At 35.2% G+C, this 26,036-nt stretch overlaps 3 protein-coding genes across 3 annotated transcripts; all 3 read right to left on the bottom strand.

Moving 5' to 3' along the window:
• Positions 1 to 28: 28 nt before the first annotated feature.
• LOC120015078 (probable inactive serine/threonine-protein kinase scy1) lies at positions 29 to 13,329 on the bottom strand. The gene is made up of 21 exons (XM_038867298.1): positions 12,962 to 13,329; positions 12,307 to 12,405; positions 11,790 to 11,941; positions 10,995 to 11,067; positions 10,790 to 10,912; positions 9,689 to 9,797; positions 9,145 to 9,224; positions 8,846 to 8,927; positions 6,674 to 6,813; positions 6,483 to 6,593; positions 6,207 to 6,323; positions 6,012 to 6,101; positions 5,181 to 5,234; positions 4,860 to 4,934; positions 4,606 to 4,681; positions 4,330 to 4,429; positions 4,178 to 4,247; positions 2,990 to 3,063; positions 2,527 to 2,636; positions 1,161 to 1,415; positions 29 to 606 (listed from the first exon to the last, which is right to left on the bottom strand). The coding sequence occupies exons 1-21, from the start codon at positions 13,085 to 13,087 to the stop codon at positions 335 to 337; spliced, it is 2,388 nt and encodes a 795-aa protein (XP_038723226.1). The 5' UTR covers positions 13,088 to 13,329; the 3' UTR covers positions 29 to 334.
• Positions 13,330 to 14,432: 1,103 nt separating this feature from the next.
• LOC120014123 lies at positions 14,433 to 20,773 on the bottom strand. The gene is made up of 6 exons (XM_038866043.1): positions 20,647 to 20,773; positions 20,094 to 20,498; positions 19,771 to 20,010; positions 15,398 to 15,444; positions 15,096 to 15,291; positions 14,433 to 14,684 (listed from the first exon to the last, which is right to left on the bottom strand). The coding sequence occupies exons 1-6, from the start codon at positions 20,659 to 20,661 to the stop codon at positions 14,433 to 14,435; spliced, it is 1,155 nt and encodes a 384-aa protein (XP_038721971.1). The 5' UTR covers positions 20,662 to 20,773.
• Positions 20,774 to 23,704: 2,931 nt separating this feature from the next.
• On the bottom strand, positions 23,705 to 24,873 carry LOC120014122 (WRKY DNA-binding transcription factor 70-like). The gene is made up of 3 exons (XM_038866042.1): positions 24,536 to 24,873; positions 24,321 to 24,422; positions 23,705 to 24,149 (listed from the first exon to the last, which is right to left on the bottom strand). Exons 1-3 carry the CDS (start codon positions 24,871 to 24,873, stop codon positions 23,705 to 23,707), a joined length of 885 nt encoding a protein of 294 aa, XP_038721970.1.
• Positions 24,874 to 26,036: the final 1,163 nt, after the last annotated feature.

Here is a 26,036-nt window from a genome sequence, read left to right as displayed (position 1 = left end):
CGATTAAAAAGAAGAAGAATAGAACATGTTTCTGGACTTGGAGATCATCTCAAGGAAATTTAAAAAGTTCAGTGTTTGCCCTTCACCACTTCACTGTAGCTAACTTTAAGACAAAACTTTCTATCAGATGTCCTCATTTTTCCAAGATATTACTTGGAATGAAAGAATGGTATTACAAATCAAATAATATGTATGCCATGCATCTGATACATATTCATATTCAACAGGGTACACTGTGCTTTAAATGTGAAACCCAGCCACGAAATGCAAATTTTAAAAAAAGAAAGAATGTACAGTCCTGGTCTCTGGACCCTGGTTCTTGCCTGTTTCTTCTTCAGGTCCCAGAAGATGTTCGGTTTATCTTTTGTGCACCCAGTTTCGGAGCAGCAGGTTTAGCTCCGCGGCCTCGGCCAGCCGATAAAGGTTTAGCCCTTGTAGTAGGAACAGGAGCAGCAATGGAAGCCCAGGGATCATCATCAAATGTTCCAGAAGCTTTCACATTCAAAGGTTTAGTAGTTTTTGGGGCAGGGGCAGCAATTGAACCCCACAAGTCCTCGTCTTCATCTTTTGTCACCCTCACTGTATTTCTTGGTTGCAAACTTGTACCTGAACATTAAAAGAAAATGACATGGATGGATGGAGACCAGAAAACGCTTCAAAATTTTGCAAACAGTAACTAACTTTTAATCTGAAAGCATCAAGGTCTAAATAAGTGGACATGGGTAATCTATAGAAGGGAACACTCCTACTCATAGAAACAAAGACATAATCAAACAACATAATAATTGTAATACTTACATCACAATGTATTATGGTTGTTATGCATACTTTAAATGCAGATATGCATCATTCTTAAGCACACAATAGATGGTTATTGGCAATCCATACTCCCTTACAAGGGTGACACTGTTTCAGAACATCTACGAAATATACCAAGAAAAACTTCGAAGTTTTAGTGCGGATGCCATGAGACTAACACAAGACAGTGGAAGTGTTTCTTTAATTGGGAAGATGGTGGAAGTGTTATTCAGAAGAAAATGAAATGCAGCAATGTAGTACAGTATGCAAAAAGACAAGGCAACTAAAGTAGATTGACAAATGAATTCAATCTTCAAACTCCAACAAATTGTTTCGCTGCAAGTTAAGAGCACAAATATTACCTTGTGGTTTTGGCTGTGCAACAAGTTGCACAGGCCGCTTTTGAGCAGCTTGAATACTTGCAAGAGCTGGAGATGGCTTTGGATCGTCAAGTGGTTCAATGTCATCCCACCCATCTTTGTCACTATCATTGTCATGTATTCCATTTTCAATTTCTCCCCATCCCTCCGTTGAAGTAGGGGACTCAGGTAATGGTTGACTCGTAAGGTCAGGGCTAGAATTTACTCGAAGAGGTGCCGTACCTGGAGCATCCATCACTAAGATTGCCACAGAAAACTGATATCAGAGATTGAATTGTTGAATTCATGCAAAAGCAACAGGAGGAAGTACTGCTCAATTGCAAATGCAGCGAAGCATGTCCACTAAACCGCAAAGACTTTAAATACAGAAACTATGCTGGAAAATATGGTTGAAAGAAATAAGAGAATATTCGACGGTTGCGAAACTCAGAAAGAATGGTTTCAACAAAAGAAAGATGACTAGAATGGTTTCAACAAAAGAAAAAATTAGTCATCTTCTGTTGCATTGCAATGGTCCCAAAAATTTGCGCAAATGCTTTGATGATGTTGGGAATCTGTTAGGTCACAAAGCTTCAGTGCATAAGGAGTGGTCACAAACCTTCAGTGGATAAGAAATTGATAGCCTAGAAGTCAATAGACCCCTACAAGCATCAAATGAACTTTATTCAGCTGATCCCAATGTCTGTGATGTGGATGATTTGGATTGAAAGGAATAATAGTCTACAACAAGAAGGAATCCTCCATAGATAGCTGGTTTGAGTGCTTTAAGTTTTGGAGTTCGTCTTCGTTAGGGAATGTTTTTGATCATATAAATCTCTCATCCACGTAATCTATTTCGGCTGCACCCCCTTGGCGATTTAATAAATATTTTTCCAACAAAAAAAATAAATTGTGACTCTCTTCATCACAATAGTAGGGTTTGCAATGTGCTAGAATTCCTTGATGTATTATAGTTTTGTATATTTTCCTCCTTGCATTGTCAAGGTGGCACCCCATTTGTGCCCAGCAATAAGTTTCTATTTTCATTCATAAGGTATGTCAAGCAATTCCCTTGTTTACATACTAATCAATTAAATCATGGGTAGTTGCTACTATGATCCTCTGGGAGTCTCATAATACCAAATGGCAAATCTGATGTAGCTTGCATAATTGCTAAAGTAGATTGTATTAATTCTCTTAGAAGCACCAACATTTGTTAAAACTCGACAAAAAATTGATGACAGGACACCTAGTTTTTTTTACTTCACTAGAAAAATGAAATTGTCAAAAGGATTGCATGCATGATAAATAGAATGGAGCACAAAACAAATTTTGCAAAACTAAGCTAAAAATGATAAATAAGCCTTACCAGAGCTAGAAGCGGATGTTGCAGAAGCAAGAGGTGGGCGGGAATTTGCCGACGCAAGAGGAGCCTGTTCAGAATGTTTACCTTTAAGAGTCAAGGAGCTCATGGCCCATCTGACAGGAATGACACCACTATCAAGAATCAGACCACAGGAAATAAATGTTGTAAAATTATTAAGACATACATGCATTCTTTTACAGATGGCAACTTGAAAACAGATACAGAACCACTGAACCAAGAATTATGAGAAGATTAACTGCCTTAAGTCAAAAATTAAAGGGGCACACTGCTATGGCTTTCAATACTAATTCTGACTTGTAACTCTTTAACATAAACTGAACCAGCCACTTTCAATTAGCGTGACTTGCAAGTACTACTAAAGGTGTCCATTTTGGCAGGACCAAGAGGCTTGCATAGGGTGATAGTCATCAATAGTGTCAATATAATACCAATTTCAAACACGCACCCAAGTATACTATCATTTCCAGGCATTGAGGAGATCCCTAAGTTTCCAGCACCAGTAGTATCTCCAGCATTTGTCTACAAAAGGCAGTGAAACATCAGCACGAAATAGTATAGTGGAATACAGTACAAAGCAAAGAATATTTCTCCAAACCTTCTTCTTGGATCTTTATCCATTTAAATAGTCTGTATGTAGACAACTAAAATTGCTAAACTACTACCAACGTATATTTCACTTCAGATAGAAGTCAGATTATTGAATACTTTGGCATATGGCACGGATACAATGAAGTCCAAAGTAACAAGAAAATAAATCAATGAGAGAATTGAAACCCAAGTTTGGGTTAAAATATCTAAACAATTAGTGTCCACAGACATGCCTGAAAAAGGTCAAAGTATCTTCTCTAGCATCACCGGACGATAATGCAACTCCAAGGAACAATTAGATTAGACATAATACAAATTAAAGGGAGTAATTACAGTAGAGTAGGCTGACTAATTAAAGTGAGTAATTACAGTAGAGTAGGCTGACTACCAGATACTAGGATTCATGTGCATGTCAAAATTTCCAATAAGCTATACCTCAGTTCAATAAAATTTTCCTTGGAGCAGGTCAGGGGCAGGCAGCATGAATAATCAAGGGAAATAGGTTCTTAGTAAAGGTGACACAGTGATAGCAAAGGACGGAAGTGCATACCAATACACGATAGCAGTGACACAGTTTGCAGATAAATTTAGTGAACATTGCTCAAACTCTTTTATGTTTAAATATGAAATCAACTAGATCGGGGGTATGGCCCAGGGACAATTTGGAAACCTCCTCAACTAGATTTGGCTCCAAAATCATAATTTGAAAGAAATTAAAACAGTGTTTACACTGCACAAAGTCTTGGATTAGCTCAAGAGTCACTCTCCAGGTCCATGCAAATACCATACAAAGTGTAATATATTCAGAAGTCCAGTCACTGTACTGAAGTGGGCCATCCACCATCCCATCAGATGTGAATCAAAGACCTCGAATTGGTTGGTCCAGAGTTAGGTTCCACTAAGCAAACTGAAGTTTCCTAGCACTTAGAAAATCCCTTAATGTGCACATATTATAAGTGCAGAATTAAAAAGTCCATTTTTGCATCCAGGGAAAAAAAAACTTCTTCAAACGCAAGAGGAAAGAAAGAAAAGAAAATAAATATACCTTCTCATTATCTTGCTTAACTATTTGCAAAAATTGATCGACAGCTTGAAATGCCTTGGATCGAACATCACTGGGAAAAGAAAAGAGAGAAGCATATCAGCTAATACACATTGAGTGTCAAACATCTGAAATATATAACAAAAATAACTAACCTGTCAGGATCAATGGTAAGTACAACAACGTTCGGAAGAATCCGAGTCGCAATTTCTGTGACATCATAATAAGAACTAGTTGCACATAAGGCCATAATACCTGCAATGCAAATGTACAGTACAATTTTTAGTTCCGGAAAATGGACTATTAAGAGTGATAGCTGAAGGCAAACTAATAAAATTGGCAAATTTGAGGAACCAATCCAAGAAGTTAGAAAGGCCAGCCTTTCGAATAGTGCAGATAAACAACATTATGCACAACAAACAATCTTATACCTGCACCTCGGGCAGGAGAAAAAGTGTCACGCAATGCACGGACTGTAAAAGCATTAATCAAAACTCTCTTCCTCGTCTGCATTGTAAGTAGACCGAACAGATGAATTAAAATTAATCACAACATAACCAAAAAAAACAAAAGCAAGAAATTTTTTTTGGGGGGGGGGGGAGACCAACAGAAATTAAGCATAACTAGAAAAATCACGTGGTGTAAGAAAATAAGAATCAGAAAAAGGTAGCCGGCTGATGTTTACCCCGTCATTTAAGTAGCTTGCAATATTGCCTAGTAATATGGTTGTGTTTGTTCTGATTGCAGGCTCTTCATCGACCTAGATGGAGGAAACAGTCAATGTGAAAGCCATAAACAACAGGGCACAAGGAAGCAAATTTGATTTACAACATATAGAAATCAGATAAATAAGAAGACGGTTTCAACACCAATGCCAGGAAGGACGGCCATTGGGAGCTAGAAAAAAAAAGAGTATGCACAATAAAAGAAATGTAATTAAAATAGATTTGGCCCTTTTTAAAGCAAAATATACTTCATTTTTATTGACAAACAAACTATGCAATACCTGTAACTTAGAAAGATACTTCAACAAGGATCCTGAAGTGGTACGTTGAGAGAGCTGGAATGTCAAATCAAATAGAGAAAACACTCAGAAAGGATTCAAGCACTAAATTATCCGCATTATAAACACCAGTAATCAACAATATTGACAATTAAGGAAGAAGAGAATTACAACAGGAACATAAATGCATGTGTTTAACAATATCTTATGAATAATCAATTCCAAGCAAAAATTACATCTCGCACCAAAAATGCTAAATTCATCAAACAATGCCAAGATTCTTAGTCATTACAAGCCAGCCACATAATTCTCCCTGGCCATTTTTTCTGCATCTAGGATCATTGCCCCATTAGAGCACGACCCATTTTGCAATATCCAGTAACGGGGTTATGTTCTTTTATCCTTCCTCTACTCCTTGGAGAACCTTCAACTTAAAATGATATCACACATTCAGTGCAACTAGGAAAAATCACCTACCCTTGTCCTTTTACACGCAGAAAACGCAGCAACCAAGCATATCGAGGAGCACCCTTTTTTATTGTAATCTTTGATCTTATTCCTCAGCCAAAAAAGATTCTCCAAGATGACATCCAATATCTTTAAAACGCTGCTATATTTCATTTTTAATACATGAATCTTATACACCAAAACTCATAATCATATCCATTCATTAATGCCAATTTCTAAATTTGTTCAAAACACAAAAAACCCTTCAACCAACCCATGTTCTCCAATAAAAAAATTCTGATCAACAAATGACTTCAACAAGAAACGGACAAACACAAGACAAAATTCAGGAAAAAAAATATAATTAGCAATAGATATGACACAAACCTTAGGAGCCAAAACAAGCATGGATTTAAGAGTCAATTCCCGAAGAAAAGCAGATGTGTCAGAAAATCCAGTGGCAACATGAGAATAAACCTAGCACACCATTGTAGAGAGGTTAGTAAACTTACAATATAAACAAAAGAGGCAGAGTTTACTTAAACCAAAACAGATACTGACTCATTTAAAATAATGGCATACTTGCTCATCAACAACTTGAGCTGATAAGGACTCTCCAAATTGGTCAATATGCTGCAGCAGACTAACTCGAATAGCTCGGTCATTTGAGGCAAATAGTTTCACAATTGTTGGCAGTACCTAAAATGAAGATGAAGGAAACAATGTGTCAAAAAGTGGGAGATTCACACTAAAACAAAAACATCTATATGCCTAATTATAGAACATATGAAAATTATAAACCACATAAACAAACAAACAGAAAAAGTTCGTTGATATAAGAAATTGGAAGAATATGACCTTGACATTAAATTCTTCAGCAGAAAGCCAAGAGCCCATTTTCAATAATGCAGTCAAAGCAGGAGCAGCAGCAGAGCCAAATTCAAGGGCAGAAGCTAATAAAGGCACTAGCTGTAGAAATAAGAATAAAATCATAAGTCTGCAAAAGCGAAGATGAAGTAATATGTGACATTCAAATGTTAAGGTCAAACCTTTTTCAGCACAATCTGGCGAGGAAGCTGCTCTGCTAAATTTGGAAGCTTGCGGAAGAAGGTGTCCTTCTCAACACTGTCTTTCAATGTCAGAATTTCCATGAAATGTATTGTGTCGACCAACTTGTTCTGGAAATATTCTGCCAATATAGTAGTTGCCTTACTATAGACATATGGTGAAAGCAGGGGGGCTGCAGAAAGTCTAAAAAATAAAAGGCAACATGTATCCCCTGAGCTATTGGTGGTTTGCAAGTTGACCCCGAGGGTTTATAATCTGGTAACTTAATGCATAAACTATTGGCCCTTTGCGATGAGACCCCCTCCAATAGATGTGGATGTTAGTTTGGCCAGAAATGGCACAAAAAGGGCAGGTGACCATTTCAAAATATATAAGAAGTCCCCGAATTTTTAATCTACTTCAGATAAATATTCTTGTATGTATAAGAAAATTACCCACATCTGTCTTTTCTTTCTTCGCCTTTCCTCAACTCTGTGAAACACCAACTCCAACTCTACCCATTTTTAACCTTCAAAGAATATTACTTTTATTAATGGTTATGCACAGGTTTCTCAGAATGTCACTTGTTCTTCCTTCGCTTTTTGTTCTTGTACAGATAATCCTTAAAATAAACCCAGCTCTTTGAGCACCCAAGAGCAGAAGATGACCTTGTCGGTCAAAGCAAAAGGTGTAGATATTGATGTTTGTGATGATGATGATGCATCATGCTAGTTGTTTACGACCACTACTCTTCAGTTCAGCATTGTTGACGCTCTGCCAAATATCAAACTCAAACAACTTCGTTTCCAATGGTAAAATGGATCTTGTTACTCCCGAGAGCCTTGTGGGCTGTGGCATAGATCTTGTAATCTCTTCCTTGAGAGTTATCGCCATCGTGGCTCATTGGCTCTTCTTTGAGATCCAACAATAAGCTAGTACTAGGGTCCAGAGCTTCTTCAGGGTTATGATCTTTCCATTCAAGAACTTGTTGCCTGATCTCATTGACCCTGGTTCAAACCTTGCAGTTGCAGGGAACTCAAACTAAAACTAAGAATATTGCAGCTAGCTCTGGCTTCTAAAGCAGTTGGCATTAGAGCAATTGAAGTTGTAGTGAAATGCATGGGGAAATCCAGAGTGCAAAGGACCATAGAAGACAACACTGTTAGGGTCCAGACCAGGATATAGGCCTATACGGAGTGTCAGTCATGAAAGAGGCTTTGCATGTACTCAAAAGTCCGCCAACCATGTTGAACCATTAAAAACTATTAACAAGTTAATTAAGTCCAGATTTAAGTGGTCACATCACATGCACTGCACTTTCCATTATATCCCAACTAATTCGTGAATCTAATTGATAGGGTCTCATTGCGAACGACCAAGAGTTTAAATAGTAAGTTTCTGGATTTTGGAACACTAGGGGGTCAATTTGCAAATGGCCTCAAGTTCAGGGGGTTTTACAAATTTCATCCAAAGCAAAAGAATGGTGGATATAGAAGAAGCAAAACCCAGAAACATGTAGAAAGCAAGGCAACCAAATTAATAGGGAAGTCAGATATAAATCATAGGATTTTAGAACAAAGCTTCAAGGGAATTATAAGACAAGCACTAACAATATTATCTAAAGATAAGGCAAATAATGAAAGAGGGCAATTATACTTTAAAGCACTCAATAGCAAGCATGAAAGGCCAGGAAAATAATTTTCAACACAGACACTCAATATACAAGTCTTTCCAAATCAACCAAAATATGCTATTATCTATGTTAATAATTTAATCCCACATGACTTATCAAGCAAAATTATGATATAATTTACATAAAAGAATTTCCAATGATGATAGGTGAATTGAGAGGGATCAAAAGGCAGATACACCAATGTGGTTCATGAAAAATATATATCATTCAAAGATTAAGTAGATTTCCCATCCCCAATGAAGAGTTAAGTCACGCACAATACCACACAATAACTGCAACAAACAAAAGGACAAAAATACCATGGTTGGGATAGCAATCGATGTTATGGTTGGCCATGAAATTGATGACAATGACACCTCATGAAGCAGCCTTCATAAAGTTTCCAGAATAGAAGATTTTCTAAAGAAAATGCATAAACAAAAAAAAAAAAAAAAAAGAACTGAGAAGGAAAAGGGAGATTGAGTAGGGAGGCAGAACTCACCGCTATTTTCGACAAGCTTTGAAGAATTCAGCCTGCGAGAAGGCATAGAACTTAATAGCCGCTGATAATCTGGAAGCAGAGACTGAGATAAAAACATACGAAGATACAAATGAAAATGATCTTTTCAAAGGCTTAAAATAGAAACAATCAAGCGTTGACAAGCTCACACACACAAACAATAGATATAGCAGTAGTCAGTAGTTAAAATGTATGTAAATATAGTCATAATTTAGAGCCCAAAGAAAAAATAAGGAGTCAAATAAGCAGTAAAGGATGGCATACACAAACAAAAAGCACACCTTGGGAATGGAAGCCGTGTTACGCAGCTCCTCCGTTTTGCTCAATTTGGTACCAGAAAAAAGTTCGTAAATAAGACAGCCTATCAATCAAAACAAAGAATTCATATTCAAAAAGAATGTTCCGAGAGTGAGTCCAAAGCAAAAGGGAACAAAATTTGAAATATCCATAACCCTAAGAATCTATAATGCAAGGTGCAAACTAATAACCACAGTTCAGGTATCAGTTTGACAGATAACAGTTAGACAAACTTTAGAAATGCAAAGGGAATGAGAGCAATTGATTACTGCAAATGAAATAAGAACAAAACCAGTGGATACATATAGTCAGTTTCATTGTAGTGAACCAAAGTATTTTTCCTTGGAAAATCTTACAATAGCCAACTAAAATTCCAAGTAACAATAAGGACATACAGAATGCTCCACATGATTAGATAAGCGCAACATTAATTGGCAGTTTGTTAAACCCCCCCCCCCCCCAGTGCATCACACAACAATATTCAGGTCCTTTAAAAAGAGGAAAAGTATTTTAAGTTCAGAGACCTACCCAAGCCCCAAGAATCAATTGCCCATGGTGGAGATTTTCTGATTGCAGCCCAGTCAGACTTTAGCATCTCCATTGACTTATATTGAGATCCAACTAGCCATTCGTATTGCTGATTTTGAAAGACGTAAAATAAAATGAAACGTGAGAAACCAAATCTGATTCTTTAAAGATAAGATCCACAGTGGAGCGTGAAAAGAAATCATAGCAGTTCATAAATCATAACAGGAAAAGGGTAAGTTGCTGGTGTAAAAGAAAAACATGCTGACAAATTAGTACAAATGATAAAACCTCAACAGTAGAAACACGAGGCCAGACAAAGGAGTCGCACATTTTAAATGAACATTTTCAAAGATAAATCAGATAGATAGTATGATGTAGTTTTTAAATTACTGATGTAGATTTTAACTAGGATTGAGCAAAACCAGAAACCCTAACCCCCAAATCAGCCCCTATTCAAGAAACTCTAGGCTAAAATTTCCAATTCCTGTCTGAAATTGGAACATGATTCTTGAACTTCTGAATTGAAGAAGATCGCCCTGAATCTCTCAAATAGAGTTGGATAAAGTCACTTTGCCCTCTCAATCTCTTGCCGGGCATGTATCAGTCTCTCATTGAACATGTAAGGAATCTCTCCTAATGCGTTTTTGCATAAAAAAACTCTCCTTTGTTTCTGAGGCAATCAAGCCTTTGAATAGAGGTTTACAACAATTGGTTTAAGGAAACATTAGGATTCGTAAACCATACTGACCTAGACAAACATAATGATATAAAAAAAGACCTAACTAAAAGGGAAACATTCTCCACAACGAATTCCTGGACTCTTAGAAAAATTAAAAAGAAAAACAAAATTAATGGTCTTCCTACATCATAGTATAACTATGATGCTTTTCACAGTGACACAAAAAATTTCCTCTATTATATTATCTATGATGCTTTCTGCATAAGAACATTGCTCTTTTGATGCAGTGGCCAAAATTTATCACTTGCATATGATAGTTAAGTTCTGAACACGCAAACAAAATATAGGTTATAGTATAACTTAACAAAAAACAAAATTAAATCAATTTTTGCCCACACACAGAGTCACAAACCAGTGATTACCAGCATCGGACCAGCTGCATTTTCGTTGTTCCCATCAAACTCAGATAACACATCAAAAGCATGCAGCTTCCAGTCCAAAGTTTGTGTGACAACAACACTGGCCAAGCAAACATTACTGTGAACCTGTAGTGGACAAGTTGGTCAAAACGTGATAAAGTTCAGCTAACAGATAACACAAATCTTTAACCTAGCTAAGGCTACTCACAAGTTTACAGTCATTGTTTAGAAAGCTCACAGCCTTAGCTATCTGGTTCAACCCCCATGCATAGTACTCATCCCTGCAAATGAAAGAATATAGACGAGGCAAAATGAACTGAATTTGGTTGACGGATCAATTATCGATCATTCCAACCACCACTAAAGTGATTATAATCATTTTTTTTAAAAAAATTTCTTTTTGAATGGATATATCAAATATTAAGAGACTGCAAATAGTAACATTTTTACTCATAACATGAAACGTGAAAGATCCATAACAATTGAATACATATACAAGCACTGCTACACTGCAATTAAAAAATGTATTTATTTCACTAAACAGTAAACACAACCAATCCAAAGCCTCTATAAAGGAGGGTTTTAGTATGTTCATAATCTAATTAATTATAGTTTAAAAAATGAATATACAGCACTGAAAGGGGGAACGGAATATAGCTCATACGATGTAATTCCAAATTAATGTTAGTTGACTTGAACTAAGTAGAAAACAAATAAATGCCATCTCCAAGCAATGGCAAAGAATGGAATTGTTTGAATAAATTAGCACAACATGAAGATTGTTGCACAATATTTGATCAACAGATACCGTAAGTCTCAAATAACTGTACATATTTAATCAACCAGTAACTTAGATTCAAAACGTGTCTGATAGATATATTTATTGTACCAAGGAAACTGCTAAATAAAAAAATGCAATAATTGGAAATCATGCGGTTTAAGAAGATTTAAATATACTTAGTAAAAGGAAAAAGAGAATGCATTAGCATAGTAAAGGGGTTACCTTTGTGTACCTTCTAAGCCTAGCTCCTTGATCTTTTCAGACAATGGCATGACAGGCTCGGTGACAATATAAATAGTAACCTTTGTAGAAGAACCATCAAAAGTTTCAACTTCTGTACTGTGAAGAAAGGACAGAATATTCGGATGTCTAACCTGGGAGAAGGAGAAAAGGGTAACTTTTTATGCCATAAATAAATTCAACCAATAGAAGATGACAAATTACAAGCATATAGCAGCATTACAAAGCTGTGCAGTGCAGACCAACCGAGAAGAATAACTTATTTAGAGAAAATTATTATGTTTTTGTGTCAGTCTTCAAGAACACATCAATGTATATGGAATAAGGTCGAAACCACACACACTGTGAATTTAATCAAGTTCTAGAAAGAATGTTTACAAACATGCTGTCCAATGCGGATATTGTTTGAGAAACAAGAGAACCAAATATGCTGAATCTGCAGGGAAATGATATACTGTGTATATGCACTAAATCTAACACAATAACCATCACGACTTACAGTCCGAAGACGCTTCACACCATTACGACCAGCTGCCAGATGACCATCTTGGGCATTACTTCCAGAGAGAGCAAATATTGAAACAGCAGATCCATCATCCTACAATAACCAGACATAAACAGAATCATTTGCCAAAGGAATTGCATAAGAATTATGTTGTTAAGACACTGAAACCTCATTCACACTTCAAAATCCCAACTACATTAGCGAATGAATTTGAAAGGAAGCCAAATGCCACTATAAACAACACAAGAATGTGAAACGTGCAAGTGAAAAGAACTTAAGCCTTATTTGTTAAGAGCATTCTAAAAGGGCAGTAAAAAAATCATGAGCTAACACAATTTTGGCTCAATGTTTTTCCATCTGTATTAATCTTCAGTAATATTGCCTCCAATACATTAACGAATTCCGCAAGCTCCAAGATCCACGAAAATCCAACCGTGATTATGCTACTCAATATACGAAGGCAAGAAAAGCTTGAATTTAGTTATCAACACGTGGCTCCAAACCCAAATAACTTAAATAACTCCATCCACAGCAGCAAGGGACAAGCAATTAATCACGGAACAAGCTGAAACAGCAATCTCAAACGAAAAATAACAATCAAACACGGATTGAGCAAAAAAAAAACGGGGGGTAAAGACAGAGAGTTCACCTTGGAGGTGCCTCGATGGTGAGTCCAGGAACCCCAGGCGGTGGAGTAAGGATCGCCGATATTGTAAGGTAGATCTTTTGGTCCAGTGCCAGATCCACCCACAACTCCCTTTAAGAACTTCAACATCTCCTTCTTCTTCCTCTACTCTCTTCTTCCTCTTTGTATCTCTTTTTCAACTATCAAGCTAAAGCGAATTGATGATCTAACGGGAAGAAACTTGGAATAAAATGATTTCGGACTGTACTAGTTTTCGATTCGATCTAGGGTTACATACTCCATTGTTGCTGGAGAAAAGTTTCCGCGTCGTTGAAGCTTGTGGGCTTAACGGTTTTGATACTTTTCTCGGAAATAGAGCCCATTTGTTTAGGGCCAGTTTGGTACACAATATTGTGAAGCATTTAGTATAAATGCTTGGTTTCAACCAAATAATACTTTAAGTGGCACATAGTTTGACAGATTTTTACCCAATATTTTCATTCAATTTTGAAATGTTATTCTTGAGGAGCTTTTTTAAAGCATTTTCAAATTGTTCTCATTATTGTCCCTAGTAATTTGATGTTATTCCAATATTGTCCCTCATTACTTTTGAAACATGTATGAAAATATTTCCATATTTTTATATGTAGTGATAAGACAGGAAAAATGCACATGTAAAATTTGTTAAATTTATGAACAACTAGTGTTATTAAAATCCTTCTCATTAAATAAATGAAATAAAAAATAAATTAAATAAAAAATAAATTAAATTCAAATAAAACTGATAATTAATTAATATATAATTTATTATTATCTTTAATTAATTTAAAAGTCATTATATTATTTTTAATAATTAAATTGTTTGTTTGGATACAGCGTATACAACAAATATGTATAATACCCCTGCACGTAATTTATTACAAAATGCTACACAGCACAAATGTTAATAGCAAAAGTACAACCAAACACCTACTCAGCATTCAGCCAACATTTCTACTACTAAAATTATCCAACATTTCTGCTAGCATATCTGCTACTTTGTAAATACTCTACCAAACTAGCTCTTAGTTTTTAGTGAAATTTAAGGCCCAATGCCCTTTATACAGGGACTAATCCGTCACAGATTGTCTTAGTGAACTGAGATTGTCCACTAATAGCACTCATCAAACTAAGAGATAATACCAACCAACGAGAGTTGGCTTGGTTGGCAATCAACTAGGTTAGACATGGATTTGGGGCTCTCAAATTCCTTAAGAATTTGAGAGTCCGCAATTCATATCGTGCGGCAGATATATTGCCACGTTTTATCATCTTAGGGCTATAAATCACTTAATTTTTACAAGGTGCTCCAGTTGTTATCCAACAAATCTGAACCACACCACACATCTAAGCATTTAAGAATTATACAACTCATCAAATCTTTTATTAATATATTTATTTTCTTTTCAAAAGTAACTTTCATCTCTCTCATCCTTCCAAGCCTCACAAGTCCACTTTATCTAATTTCACCCTTCTGGATTTGAAATTGAAACAGTAGGGAAGAAGATGGTAAATCGGTTGAAGGAACAACTTTGGTTTTTGGCCGGTGAGTGTAGTACTTGAGAGCGGATTGATGACCATTGGGTGCAGTAGGAGGCGCAGCAGGATGTGGACTAGGAGACTCATCTTCGATGGCTGTAATAGTTCTACTGGAAGGGGCATTGGTCGTGGGAATGAAAGATTGAGCCGCCGGGCTCGAAGGAAAAGACTGGATGAAATTGGGCCACTCTTTCCTTCTAAGCGATCACCAAATTTCTTAAATAGATGTCAGCCGATCTTAACTATGATAGTCATCGGCAACGGAAGATAACTTTGAGAGTGGAAATATGAGTTGGAAGTTCTAATTGAATAACAAACATAAAGTTGTAGTAGACACGTGTTTGTATGTCTATCTTTAGATTCATTTAATGGTCAGGATTTGATAATTTGAAACTCTCAAATTCTTAAGGAATTTGAGGGCCTCCAAATTCGTTAGACATATACATATGTGTGTTCAAGGTTCGATATATGTGTGTACAAGGTTCGATTCCAACCACAAGTGTAATTCTTTGTGGTATTTCAAAAACTAAGAGACAATATAAGGCCACATAAATGGCACGAATGAACACTAGCAACCAACCATATAAAACCATGACAGTACTAGTGCAGGAGTGCTCAACAATGGAGGGGAAGTGACTGGTGACTGAGCTTTTTGCCATGGTGGAAGAACTGTGCGAGAACGTAGACAAGCTTCCGCCCTCAGCCATGTTCCATATTGGTCCAACTTTCCCGACCAGTGAATACGAGGATCAACACTAACATGACATCCCTCCAGACTATGAACAACACGTACGGCCGCATTGAAAGCATACTATATTCTTGGTAAATTCTCATATTTGAAACCTACTGTAATTTCATGTTCACCAAATAAGATTGTCTTACCTCTCAATAACGTACGGTTGCTTAAGAGAAATCCATACTCGGACACCCTATTCTGAACCCTCACTCAAAGTATCCACATCTTCAACACGACCAAGTGTAGTCATAACCACCAAACTCGCGCAAGGCAAATAAACAACTATCAAACAGCAATGGACTACCCAACACGCGCGCGCACATACACATATATATAACAAAATTGATATATTAATCACATCACATCCACAAAAATGGAGGAAGCAATTTCTTTAATCTTTCAAGGATGCAAGCTAGCACAATAGGTTGAAGGGAACCTTCAACACTAATCCAATAAACAATTATTGGCACCACCAGAAGTAATGTTTTCGGAGTCATATGTGATGAAATAATTAAGATGTTTGTTTCTGCTAAGAAAACGCCTAATTACCACTTCTTCTTTCTTCATACTTTACTCCTTATCAATTGTATTGGGCTTCCTACATTTCAGCTGTCAGGTCCAACCCTATACTTCATGTAGACCCACGACCACTTTTTTACATATATGCGGATGCTCGGTCCAAATTCAAAGGGTTCACCACCTGTCTGTCTAAAATGGATCTTTGTCCAAACAACCACCAAAAAATGTCTCATCAGACCATAACTTCCCCACTCAACAGGTTGTCTGTCGAGAAGTGTGAGTATCGAACCCCTCACCAGCATGAATAAACCTAAAATATCAAGTTGTACATGTCGTGTCGGTCAAAACCGAGTACCTGAGAACCCCTCACACTTCTTAGGTGTGGGATCTCGCACTTGAGAAGTCTTTTATATATAATACTTAAAGTCTACAAGAGGACTTCTCAAGTGGATTTTCTAATAATGCATTTTATGAGAATTATGGTTGTAAAATTGCTTTCACTTTTTTGATGTGGGATGTTTGTTATATGAGTTAAAAAAAATTATCTTAAAAGTAACATTATTGAGAATAGAACTTGGACACTAACAAGAAATCTTACGCCTTAACGACCAAAACAATATGATTTTTGTTCTCATATCCTTTACAATATATATATATATATATATATATATATTATCTTTGTATGACTCGTCTGGTTGAACCGGTTATAGTGATTCCGGTACCGATAATCAAAACATTGGCTGGCCTCAAGCCATCCTTGAACTTTGTTGACTAATTCATGCACATATAGATACACGCCATATGTCATGCCATATCAAATCTACATAGTTTGTATATTAAAAAAATTGTACCTTTCCCTTTCACAAATTACAACTTGTCTGTTCCCATTAGATACAAAACACATATGCTTTAGTACTAGGATGACAACGAGTCAAGTACCCTTTCAATTAAAGAATACTAAAATTATTTTCATTTAAATTGCTTTATATCAAAACCATTTTAAAAACTATTTAAATTTTCAAAATCGAAACCATTCCATAATCGTTTATCACTGGATATCCATTTACCATTTAATTTTTAATATTTTTTTATTTTTCGTTAATGATCGGATAGCCGTTTATAAACCCACAAATCCAAACCTTAACTCACCCAAAACCTGAAGCATGCATTAAAAACATGGAAAAATAACAAAATCAATAACTAATTATGATTCTATTGATACTAAGTATGATTTATCTTGTAATGTTATATTATTTGGACAACTCAAATTAGTCTAATTTATAGTTTTATTAGTATGATTATATAAATGCATATGTTTTATCATGTTATATATAATTTAATATCCTAGTAGTATACCTTTAAATAGATTATTTGTAATATTATTACTATAATTGACTTTTTATTAAACGGTTTGAATACCCTAAACCCGATATGAAAAATCAAACCATATCCTAAACTTTATGGATTTTAGATGGATCGGATACCCTGCGAACAGGGGCGGATCTAGTATATACTCAGGGTAGGCTTATATGTATAGTATTTATAGTAAATAGAAATTACACATCTTTTTATAAATACATGTATATGATGTGTATAAAAATTATAATTATTGATTGATACATATACATACAACACACTCATACATAATGTTAGATGATTCCTACTCAATGAAAAATCGTTTAACACAACTTAAATGACTGTTTTTGTTATCTTAAATATATTTTTTATTTATGATTTGTAATTTAAAAACTATATAGTTATTTATTTAATTTAATAACTATATAAATATTTGTGTATTTCTAGTCAATTTTCAGGAAATAACCCAAAAAAAATTTCGGGGGTAGCAACCCAGTAAATTTTTAACTGCTCGCTTATTAATTCCAAACTACACCACTAACTAAGTCCCCCTTGATCGAATTTGTAGATCCACCCTTGTCTACGGATAGTACATAGTCGATTTTCTTTGTCATCTCTATTTAATTAACACCTAAAAATTTGCAAGAATCTATTGGATAATATGATCGGGGAGGGAGTGTGTATATTAACCAATTAACTTTCTATTTGTCTAACATTATAAACTCGGGTCCCGTGCATGTGTAAATTCAAATAGGTCCTCCACACGACCATCATCAACTGCCACGCCACTAACAATGGCCAAAGATTGTCAGTATCTCTCAACCCTTGTCCAAAATCTCCTTTGCTTTTGGCTTACTGGCACCATTGACTTGACTTTTAGAGTTTTTTTGACCGATACTCTCCGTGCCAACTTGATATATATAGGGTCCGTTTGATAAAGGTTTTTGAGAAACATTTATGCTACCAAGGTTTTTGAGAAGCATTTATGCTTGTCAGAAGCATAAATACTTCGACCTTGCCAAACAACCATTTTTTGACTGTAATTCTGATGTATTTTTTGTAGCATAAATGACCCTTTCTCAAATGCTCCTCATGAGAACAATTTCACTAGCATTTTCGTGCACATTCCTATTTTATCTTCAATAATTTATTGTTAATCAATTTTTACACTTCAAGTAACCCTTTTGCCTTATTACAAAAATCGCGAGTGAAGTTTTTAGTAAGTGAAGTATTTCCATTATTAATAATATATTTATTTCATAAATTAATTTGTAATTAACTTATTAGTAAGTGAAGTATTTCCATTATTAATAGATATCTTTATTAATTAATATATTTATTTCGTAAATTAATTTATAATACACAGTTATATGCCTCTGTTTTAATATATACAGTGTATACCCCTGCACGTAATTTGTCTCAAAATACCACACAACATAAATGTTACTAGCAAAACTCCAACCAAACACTATCAACCATTTATGCAGCATATCTGCTACTAAAATGCTCCAACATTTCTACTAACATAGCTACTACTTTCAAAAAGGTTTACCAAACGGAGCCATAGTGTCGAGGATTATTCAGCTGTCAGTTTCTTTATGTTTTGTATATTGTTAGAGCAACTGCAATAGTCTTAATTTGCTAACCCAGTAAAAATCTATATTGGGTCCCACTTCTATTACATAAAAAGTCAAAGCAAACACGTCTCTCAATACAATAATATTAACAAAACACATCTCCCAATATAACCACATCAACAAAACACAAATTCCTATACATTTTCCTTCCCACCCAACATGGTGGCCAACAAATTCTCATTCCCTCCATGTTGTCCCCAATAAAACTACACTACAACACAATCTTTTAATTTAAAACACATCTCCCAATATAGCCACATCATCAAAACATAAAACCCAATACAGCCACATCAGCAAAACACAAAACCCCATACATATTTGTTGGCCCAGACAAAATAATACCATTGCAAGTGCTCTTAGTGGCCCAATTGACTTTTCAACCATGATAAATTTCAGTGAAAACAGTAGTCGACAATGATGAGAGATCAAGATCATTGGATTTGACTATATACAGTGACTTTTATACGTGTGGGGACATGCCATGCATGCAACATTTGCTAATTAGAAAATGCACAATGTGTAGAAGAATTTCAAAGCACGATTTCCTAAAGGGGCGCACACAATTGTATGTATATTAATAGAAACATTTCCAAGCTACTTCTTAGAGCATCTCCAATGGAAAACATCAAAATGGAGCATCAAATTTATCATTTGATGCCCAATTTGTACTTTGATGTCCCATTTCATATTTCAATAAAGTGATGCATTCCAACCCAAATAATCAAAAGAGTCATCAAATTTTAAATTTACTCAAATTAACCCATTTAAGTTAGTCCATTTAAATTAGTCTAATTAATTTTACCCATTTAAATGAGCCAATTATAAAAATTTGGTTTATCGTTCCAAAATTTGGCCGCTTAAAATTTTCAAATTAGAAATTTGAAAAAAATTTGACCGCCTAAAATTTTCAAATTAGAAATTTGACCGCCTAAAACTTCAATTTTGAAACTTGGCCGACTAAAATTTTCAAATTTGAAATTTGGCCGCTTAAAATTGTCTTTAAATACAATGTGTAACTTTGATGTATTCACAACCAAAGGCCTCCTCTGGTTGGTGGATGGTTCACTATGATCTTGTGAATTATTTACATCACCGCCAATATCATCATAGTTAGCACAAGTTTGCTTATTTTTTGATATAGTAGATTCAAGCCATTTCATTTCATGCTTAAGTATATCAAGACAATGATCAAGTTGAAATGGCTTTCCGCCATTGTTCGAACTATAAAGTTCTCTTGCTTCACTCAACTATCAAATGAAAACAAAAACAAGATGTTAGCTCATTTTAATAAATATTTCAAAGACAAAATATTTAAAATATAAATATTTACCCCTCCTTGTTCAGTTTGGCCCGATTGGTGTCTATCATCAATTTGTTTAATGCACCCAATAAATTTTGCACATTTTGCGTTAATATCCCGCCACCGATTTTTAATAGAAGCTTCGGTGCGTCCTTCTTGACCTCCGAATGAAATGAATTGCTCATAAATCCTCCCCCAAAATCTATTCATGCTTTGATCAACTCCACTAATAGCATCTTTACTCGTATTTAACCACGCGGACACGATAAATATATCTTCATCTCGAGTGAAATTCCTTGTCCTTTGTGATTTGCGTGTACGAAGATCCACATCATTTTTAGTTTGTATGGCAGGATCGAAACCATCAACTTCTTCAATAACCGGTGACTCGCTATTAAGGAGATCGGTGTAGTTACCGAAGTATTGAGAATTCATCTAATAAATATAAAAATCATGAGAACAATATTGTATTTTGAAGAATATGCCACAATATATGCTTGCACCGTAATCCATACAGATAAATATAAAAATAAAAAACAAAAAGTCAAGAACCACATATAACACCAAAACCCAGATAGCTCACCGATCCAAAACCCATACAAAGAAGAAGATAAATACCATATCTAGAATAACAAAGCAGATCTGTTTAATGGAGACACAAAGAAGAAGATAAAGACATACAAGATCAAAATCAAGAATTAAAAAGCCTTGGAGAAAGAAACAAATAGTCGTTAGAGACAAATACCAGATCCAGATCTTCAGAGCCTTGGAGAAAGAAACAAATGTGTATTCTCAAAGGAAGAGATAGAGAGAGGATGAACTGACATATTTTTCAAGTTTGGAAAACTATTTAAAGATTTGAATAGAGTCGTTGAAAGAAAAAATAGCCGTTGATGAGAGCCGTTGGTGACCCGCCACAAATTTGATGTCTCTGATTTTCTCTCTCCTTTGGAGGTATATTTACATCCAGAAGCTTGAAGCATCAAATTGATGTCTCAATTTGATGTTTGCGTTGGAGACCTTAAAAAGCATATTAAGGCATCAAATTGGCAGTTAGCCAATTTGATGTCTCATTTGATGCTCCGGTTGGAGCTGCTCTTACAAGAATTACAACTAATTATATATGCATCCACACAAAAACAAAAACATGTACGTATAATATTTAGTAACACTCTACGACTTATTTAAAATATTTGGGAAAATGGAGTGTTTCGTTTTTTGATTATAGGTGAAGGAATGGGATTTTTCACATTAATAGCAATATTACTCTACGGACCAATTTAAAATATTTGGGGAAAATGGAGTTTTTTTTTTTTATTACAAGGGAAGGGGATGGGGAGACTCGAACTCGAGATTTCTACGAGATATTATACACACGAGTATCATCTGAGATACTCAAGATTCTCAAAGTGAAATATTTCTTACACATGATCGGTCCATATTTAATTATAGGATATGATGAATTAAAGCACCAAATAGGTACTAATTATTAGTTTTTTTTTTAATTATATGTGAAGGGGATGGGGAGACTTGAACTTGAAACGTCTATGAGATACCACACACATGTCAATCCATAACGTGAACGTGAAAATTGAAATAAAAAAAAAATCATGTAAAAATATTTTAAAAAATTGCAAATCTAACAAAGATTTCTCTTTCCTCCATTTTTTCCACGAAAATAGGTGATATAAAATCAAACTTAGTACCAAAAAATCGTATTTATTTGTTGACTAATTCATACACATATATTATATATAGACATACGCCATAGGTCATGTCATATCAAATGAAATTTACAAAGTTTGTCGGTTAAAAATATTGTACCTTCTCTTTGACAGATTACTATAATTGACACACATATTGACATTCAAAGTTATTACTTTAAAGGGACATGTAACAACATTAAATTATAAATAAATTAGATCCTCCGTGTGCATGAATAAGATATGTTTTTCAGACACCGCCATACAATTACAACCTGTCTACATCCAATGGATACAAAACGCCCATTGCAAGAGTCTATTGGGCAGATATGATGGGGCCGGGAGAATGCATATATATTAACCAATTAACTTTCTATTTGTCTAACAATATAGATTAATCCATGTCATTGATGTTCATATATAGTAATAATGATCAGTTCCTAGATACAAAATTGAAATTGTAAAACATTACATACATACATACATATTATATATATGTGTGTGTGTGTTTGTGTGTGGCTAAAAGAAAGACAGCTAGTGTGAATTGGATGACCAAGTATAACAATTAATCAATTTTGGGGGTGTCCCCTAGAGGCCCTACAAACCCAAGCTGATTGCATGGTATGGGGACCCCCCTTAATGTCATTCTCCCACGTAGCTCAAAGACAAAAGATGGTGCCTTACCCTTCACACACGTTTGCAACTTTTTTGCAAACCAACAAATTCACACTGCCTGCCCCTTCTCCCATGCAAGCTCACGTTTCATCTTTCTTTCTTTCTTTTTTTTATCATATGAACCCTAACAACTTGTTACATTCAAATCAAACTTATTCAAGACTATCCGCCATGTATGTGTTTTGATTGATTTATGACGATATGTATATGTTTATCAACACCGAGCAAAGGTTCACATCTTCTTCTTCTTTTTTTTCAGTACATAATTGAGAGAGATCGTTCAAACCTAGGTCATTGAATCGTATACAAGACTTAATCTTTATGAGAGAATCCAACTCAAATAATTTATAGAGGTATTGTTTGCCAAATCAATTTTATCCTTACAAAGGGTCATCTACAATTGAGAGTTATTGGATCTTAACTTATAGAGGGTGTTTGGATTGAGAGATTTTAGGGAAGGGAAGGTAAAATACTTTTCTCTCTCATGTTTGGATTGAAAAAAGAAAAGAAAAAAAAAATTGATTGAATTTACTAATTTATTCTTATGTTTATGTGAAAGTATTATATACAAGGATAAAATATGTTTTTAACTTATAAATAAATTAATTAGTCATCCCTTCAACCCAAATGACGACATTTTGGGGATGAAGTATTTTCACAAAAATTTAATACAATCTTCGCCCAATTCTCTTCAAATTCCTCCCCTTAATTTTGTCTAAACTATCTAAATAAGAGAATTGGATGTAAGCTCTATTTTCTTCAAATCTCTCAATCCAAACACGCTCTTATAGTACTTTGTTTTCCCTCAACTTTCTTATGTGAGACTTTTATCTTAGCAATCACTCATGAGAAATTTCATATCTAATGCCAAGACATTACTCAACATTTCACAACTTGATTTTAAATAGACAAGAGTAATATATATCATATATAACCATATTTTCCCCAAGCTTTGATTTAGAGAATTAGGGTTTAGGTTACTAAATATCTAGGGTGTAGAGAATTGGCAATATATTTCAATGAATGAAGCAATTTTTTCCAACTCTTTTTATTCATTCAAAAGATTCACAGTGACACAAAGTCTATTAAAGGATAAGATTTGAGAATCTGGAGGTCAAAGGAATTAATACAAAAATACAATAAAATTTTGCCTTAATAAGTTATATATCAATGTATATGCATGTATATGCATAGCACACTTTACACTTTATAGGGGAATTAAGGAAGCACTGTGAGTCTGTCAAAGAAAGCCTGATAACTCTCTCAAATATCAAACTGAAAATCAGTGTCAAAATTGAATGAATCAACCCCAAAATCAATGTCCAAACTATCTTGAGAAGTGATGGTGTAGACATTAGAAACTATTGATGCAGGCTCACATGAGTAGTCAAAAGGCATTAGATCCTCCCACACACTGTTGTTCAGCTCATCACCAGTACCAGTACCACCTGGGGTCTCCTCTGCTGCCTTGGAGGGCTCTTGTTTTATTATTGTTGTTGGGATCTCAGAATATTCAGGAATACCTACACAGGATTGCCAAAAAGATTCTGGGTTTATTTCCATCTTTGGAAAGGCCATGACAACATTTCTGCATGTGTGATTGCCAATGTAAGTTGTCTGGAACATCTCTGGTTGATCCTCCATTCTTTGGACTTGCTTTGTTGCTTTGCAGCCTTCAGCATACTTGCGAGTGCATCTGTAGTAACTCCTGTTCATCACAAAAACACACGTTGAGGGACATTGTACATGATCCAAGGGAATTTGTGACTCTACATGTTTCACATGATACACATGAAATCATGAGCGTACTACTCAACAGTTGAAATAACTACGATCCGATCATTACTGTTATTGAAATAAGGAGATGAAGAAATAGGACCTTAGGTATTTAGCCTTTAGAATCTCCTTTTGACCATATTTTCTCCAAGTAAAGCCATCTTCACTAGTGGAAGAGACTCTTATCCATGATTGTGAGTGATTTCTGCAAAAACCAAGCAGAATCAACAAATGTTAATCAAATCAAATCACTCCACAAAACCCAAATCCCAAAAAAAACCTAATCAATTAATTAGATTGTTAAAAAGGTCTTCTTACTTTCTCTTGTAGCAGCCTCTCCTATCCTTCAAACAAGGCCGTCTTTTCCTCCTCTCACCACAATCCTCATCAAATCTCCTACTACACACCGAACCAGAACCCAGTTGGGGATTATTGTTGTCAGACTCACAATTGTTACTAGAGCCCATTGTCATCACTAGAGAGAGAGACTCAGTGAAGGATCTCATGATCTTCGCCAAATGCTCACCCACTGATGAAAATTGAGAGGACCCATTTTCACTAGAGGGCTTTTGAAGGAGAGCCAGCAATTGGGTTGCAGATTCCTGCCCATCAACGAGCTCCTTCATCAACTTCTGCTTCCAAGAAGAAGTGCCCATGGAGATTGAGATTGTGGAATTAGAGGTAGTGAGGAGATGGTGATGACAAATTATAAGGTTTTTTTTTATTGGTATGTAAGTGTTAATTGAAGTTGTGTGTTTGTAGGAGGAAGGAGAGGGAGATAAAAAGGAAGGTTACAGGAAGAACGGAAGGAGGAAGGAGGTATGCAATGGAGGTGCAAATTAAAGGAGAAAAAGATGTGGAAAATGGTCCAACAAGTTGCTTACAAAAAGCCATGGTGACGTATTCCTATGATGCAAGGATGATGTCATAAATGTATATATATATAATTCTAGAATTAAAACATTTTGAAAAACCCCAATGCTAAATAATTTTGAGTTTGTCATGATTGTGAAGGTATTAATTGAACAACATCCAATTTAAGCTGCTTTTTTTTAATATAAAAAACTCGCAGACTTGATTGTATTAAATTACCTAATAAATTAGGGATTGAGGTCCGTAGGCATTTATGTCATATTAAAGATGGAGTACAACCAAGAGAATTAAAAAAACTGAAAAACACGAATACAAAAATGTCATCGTCGGACACTCACGGATGATACTGTATTACACATGACATCGTCGAATGATTCCGTACTCCACCAGTCTACGCTAGGTAGCAAAGACTGAACAGAAAAATCAACACATATATTACAACTTTGATCTACAGCAAGGATCTTGACTTCTCATTCAACAAGAGAGATCAATCTCCCTCATATATGAAAATCTCATCACTAGAAAATGATATATATGTCATCGGAGCGCACCAAAAACGCCGATGATCAAAGACCCACGACACAAGGAGGAGATCTATAGCCGGAGAAGAGAAACCTTGGAAAATCCTATTCAACACAAAAACATGAAATAAATTAAACAAATCTAGATTGAGAAATGACAGATCAAACCTGTGGGAGGAGGAGGAAGAGGTGGGGAAGAGGAGTGGAGGAGAGAAGAGTTGGATTTCTCCTCCTTCCTAATTAGTTGTTGAAGATGAGATGAGAGTTGAGAGGTTTTTTTAAGAGAAGAGTTCTCCCTAATTGTACAATTAAACCACTATGAAGTTTAAGATAATAACAAAAACTTGAGCCGTTTAACATTTTTGTATTGGGCAATGAAAGTTTAGTTTATAAGCTATTAATTTATGTAGATATTTAGAACTTAA

Source organism: Tripterygium wilfordii, chromosome 14 (assembly GCF_013401445.1).
Source record: "Tripterygium wilfordii isolate XIE 37 chromosome 14, ASM1340144v1, whole genome shotgun sequence".
Classification (NCBI taxonomy): Eukaryota; Viridiplantae; Streptophyta; class Magnoliopsida; order Celastrales; family Celastraceae; genus Tripterygium; species Tripterygium wilfordii.
This window is presented reverse-complemented; position numbering and strand designations above follow the sequence as displayed.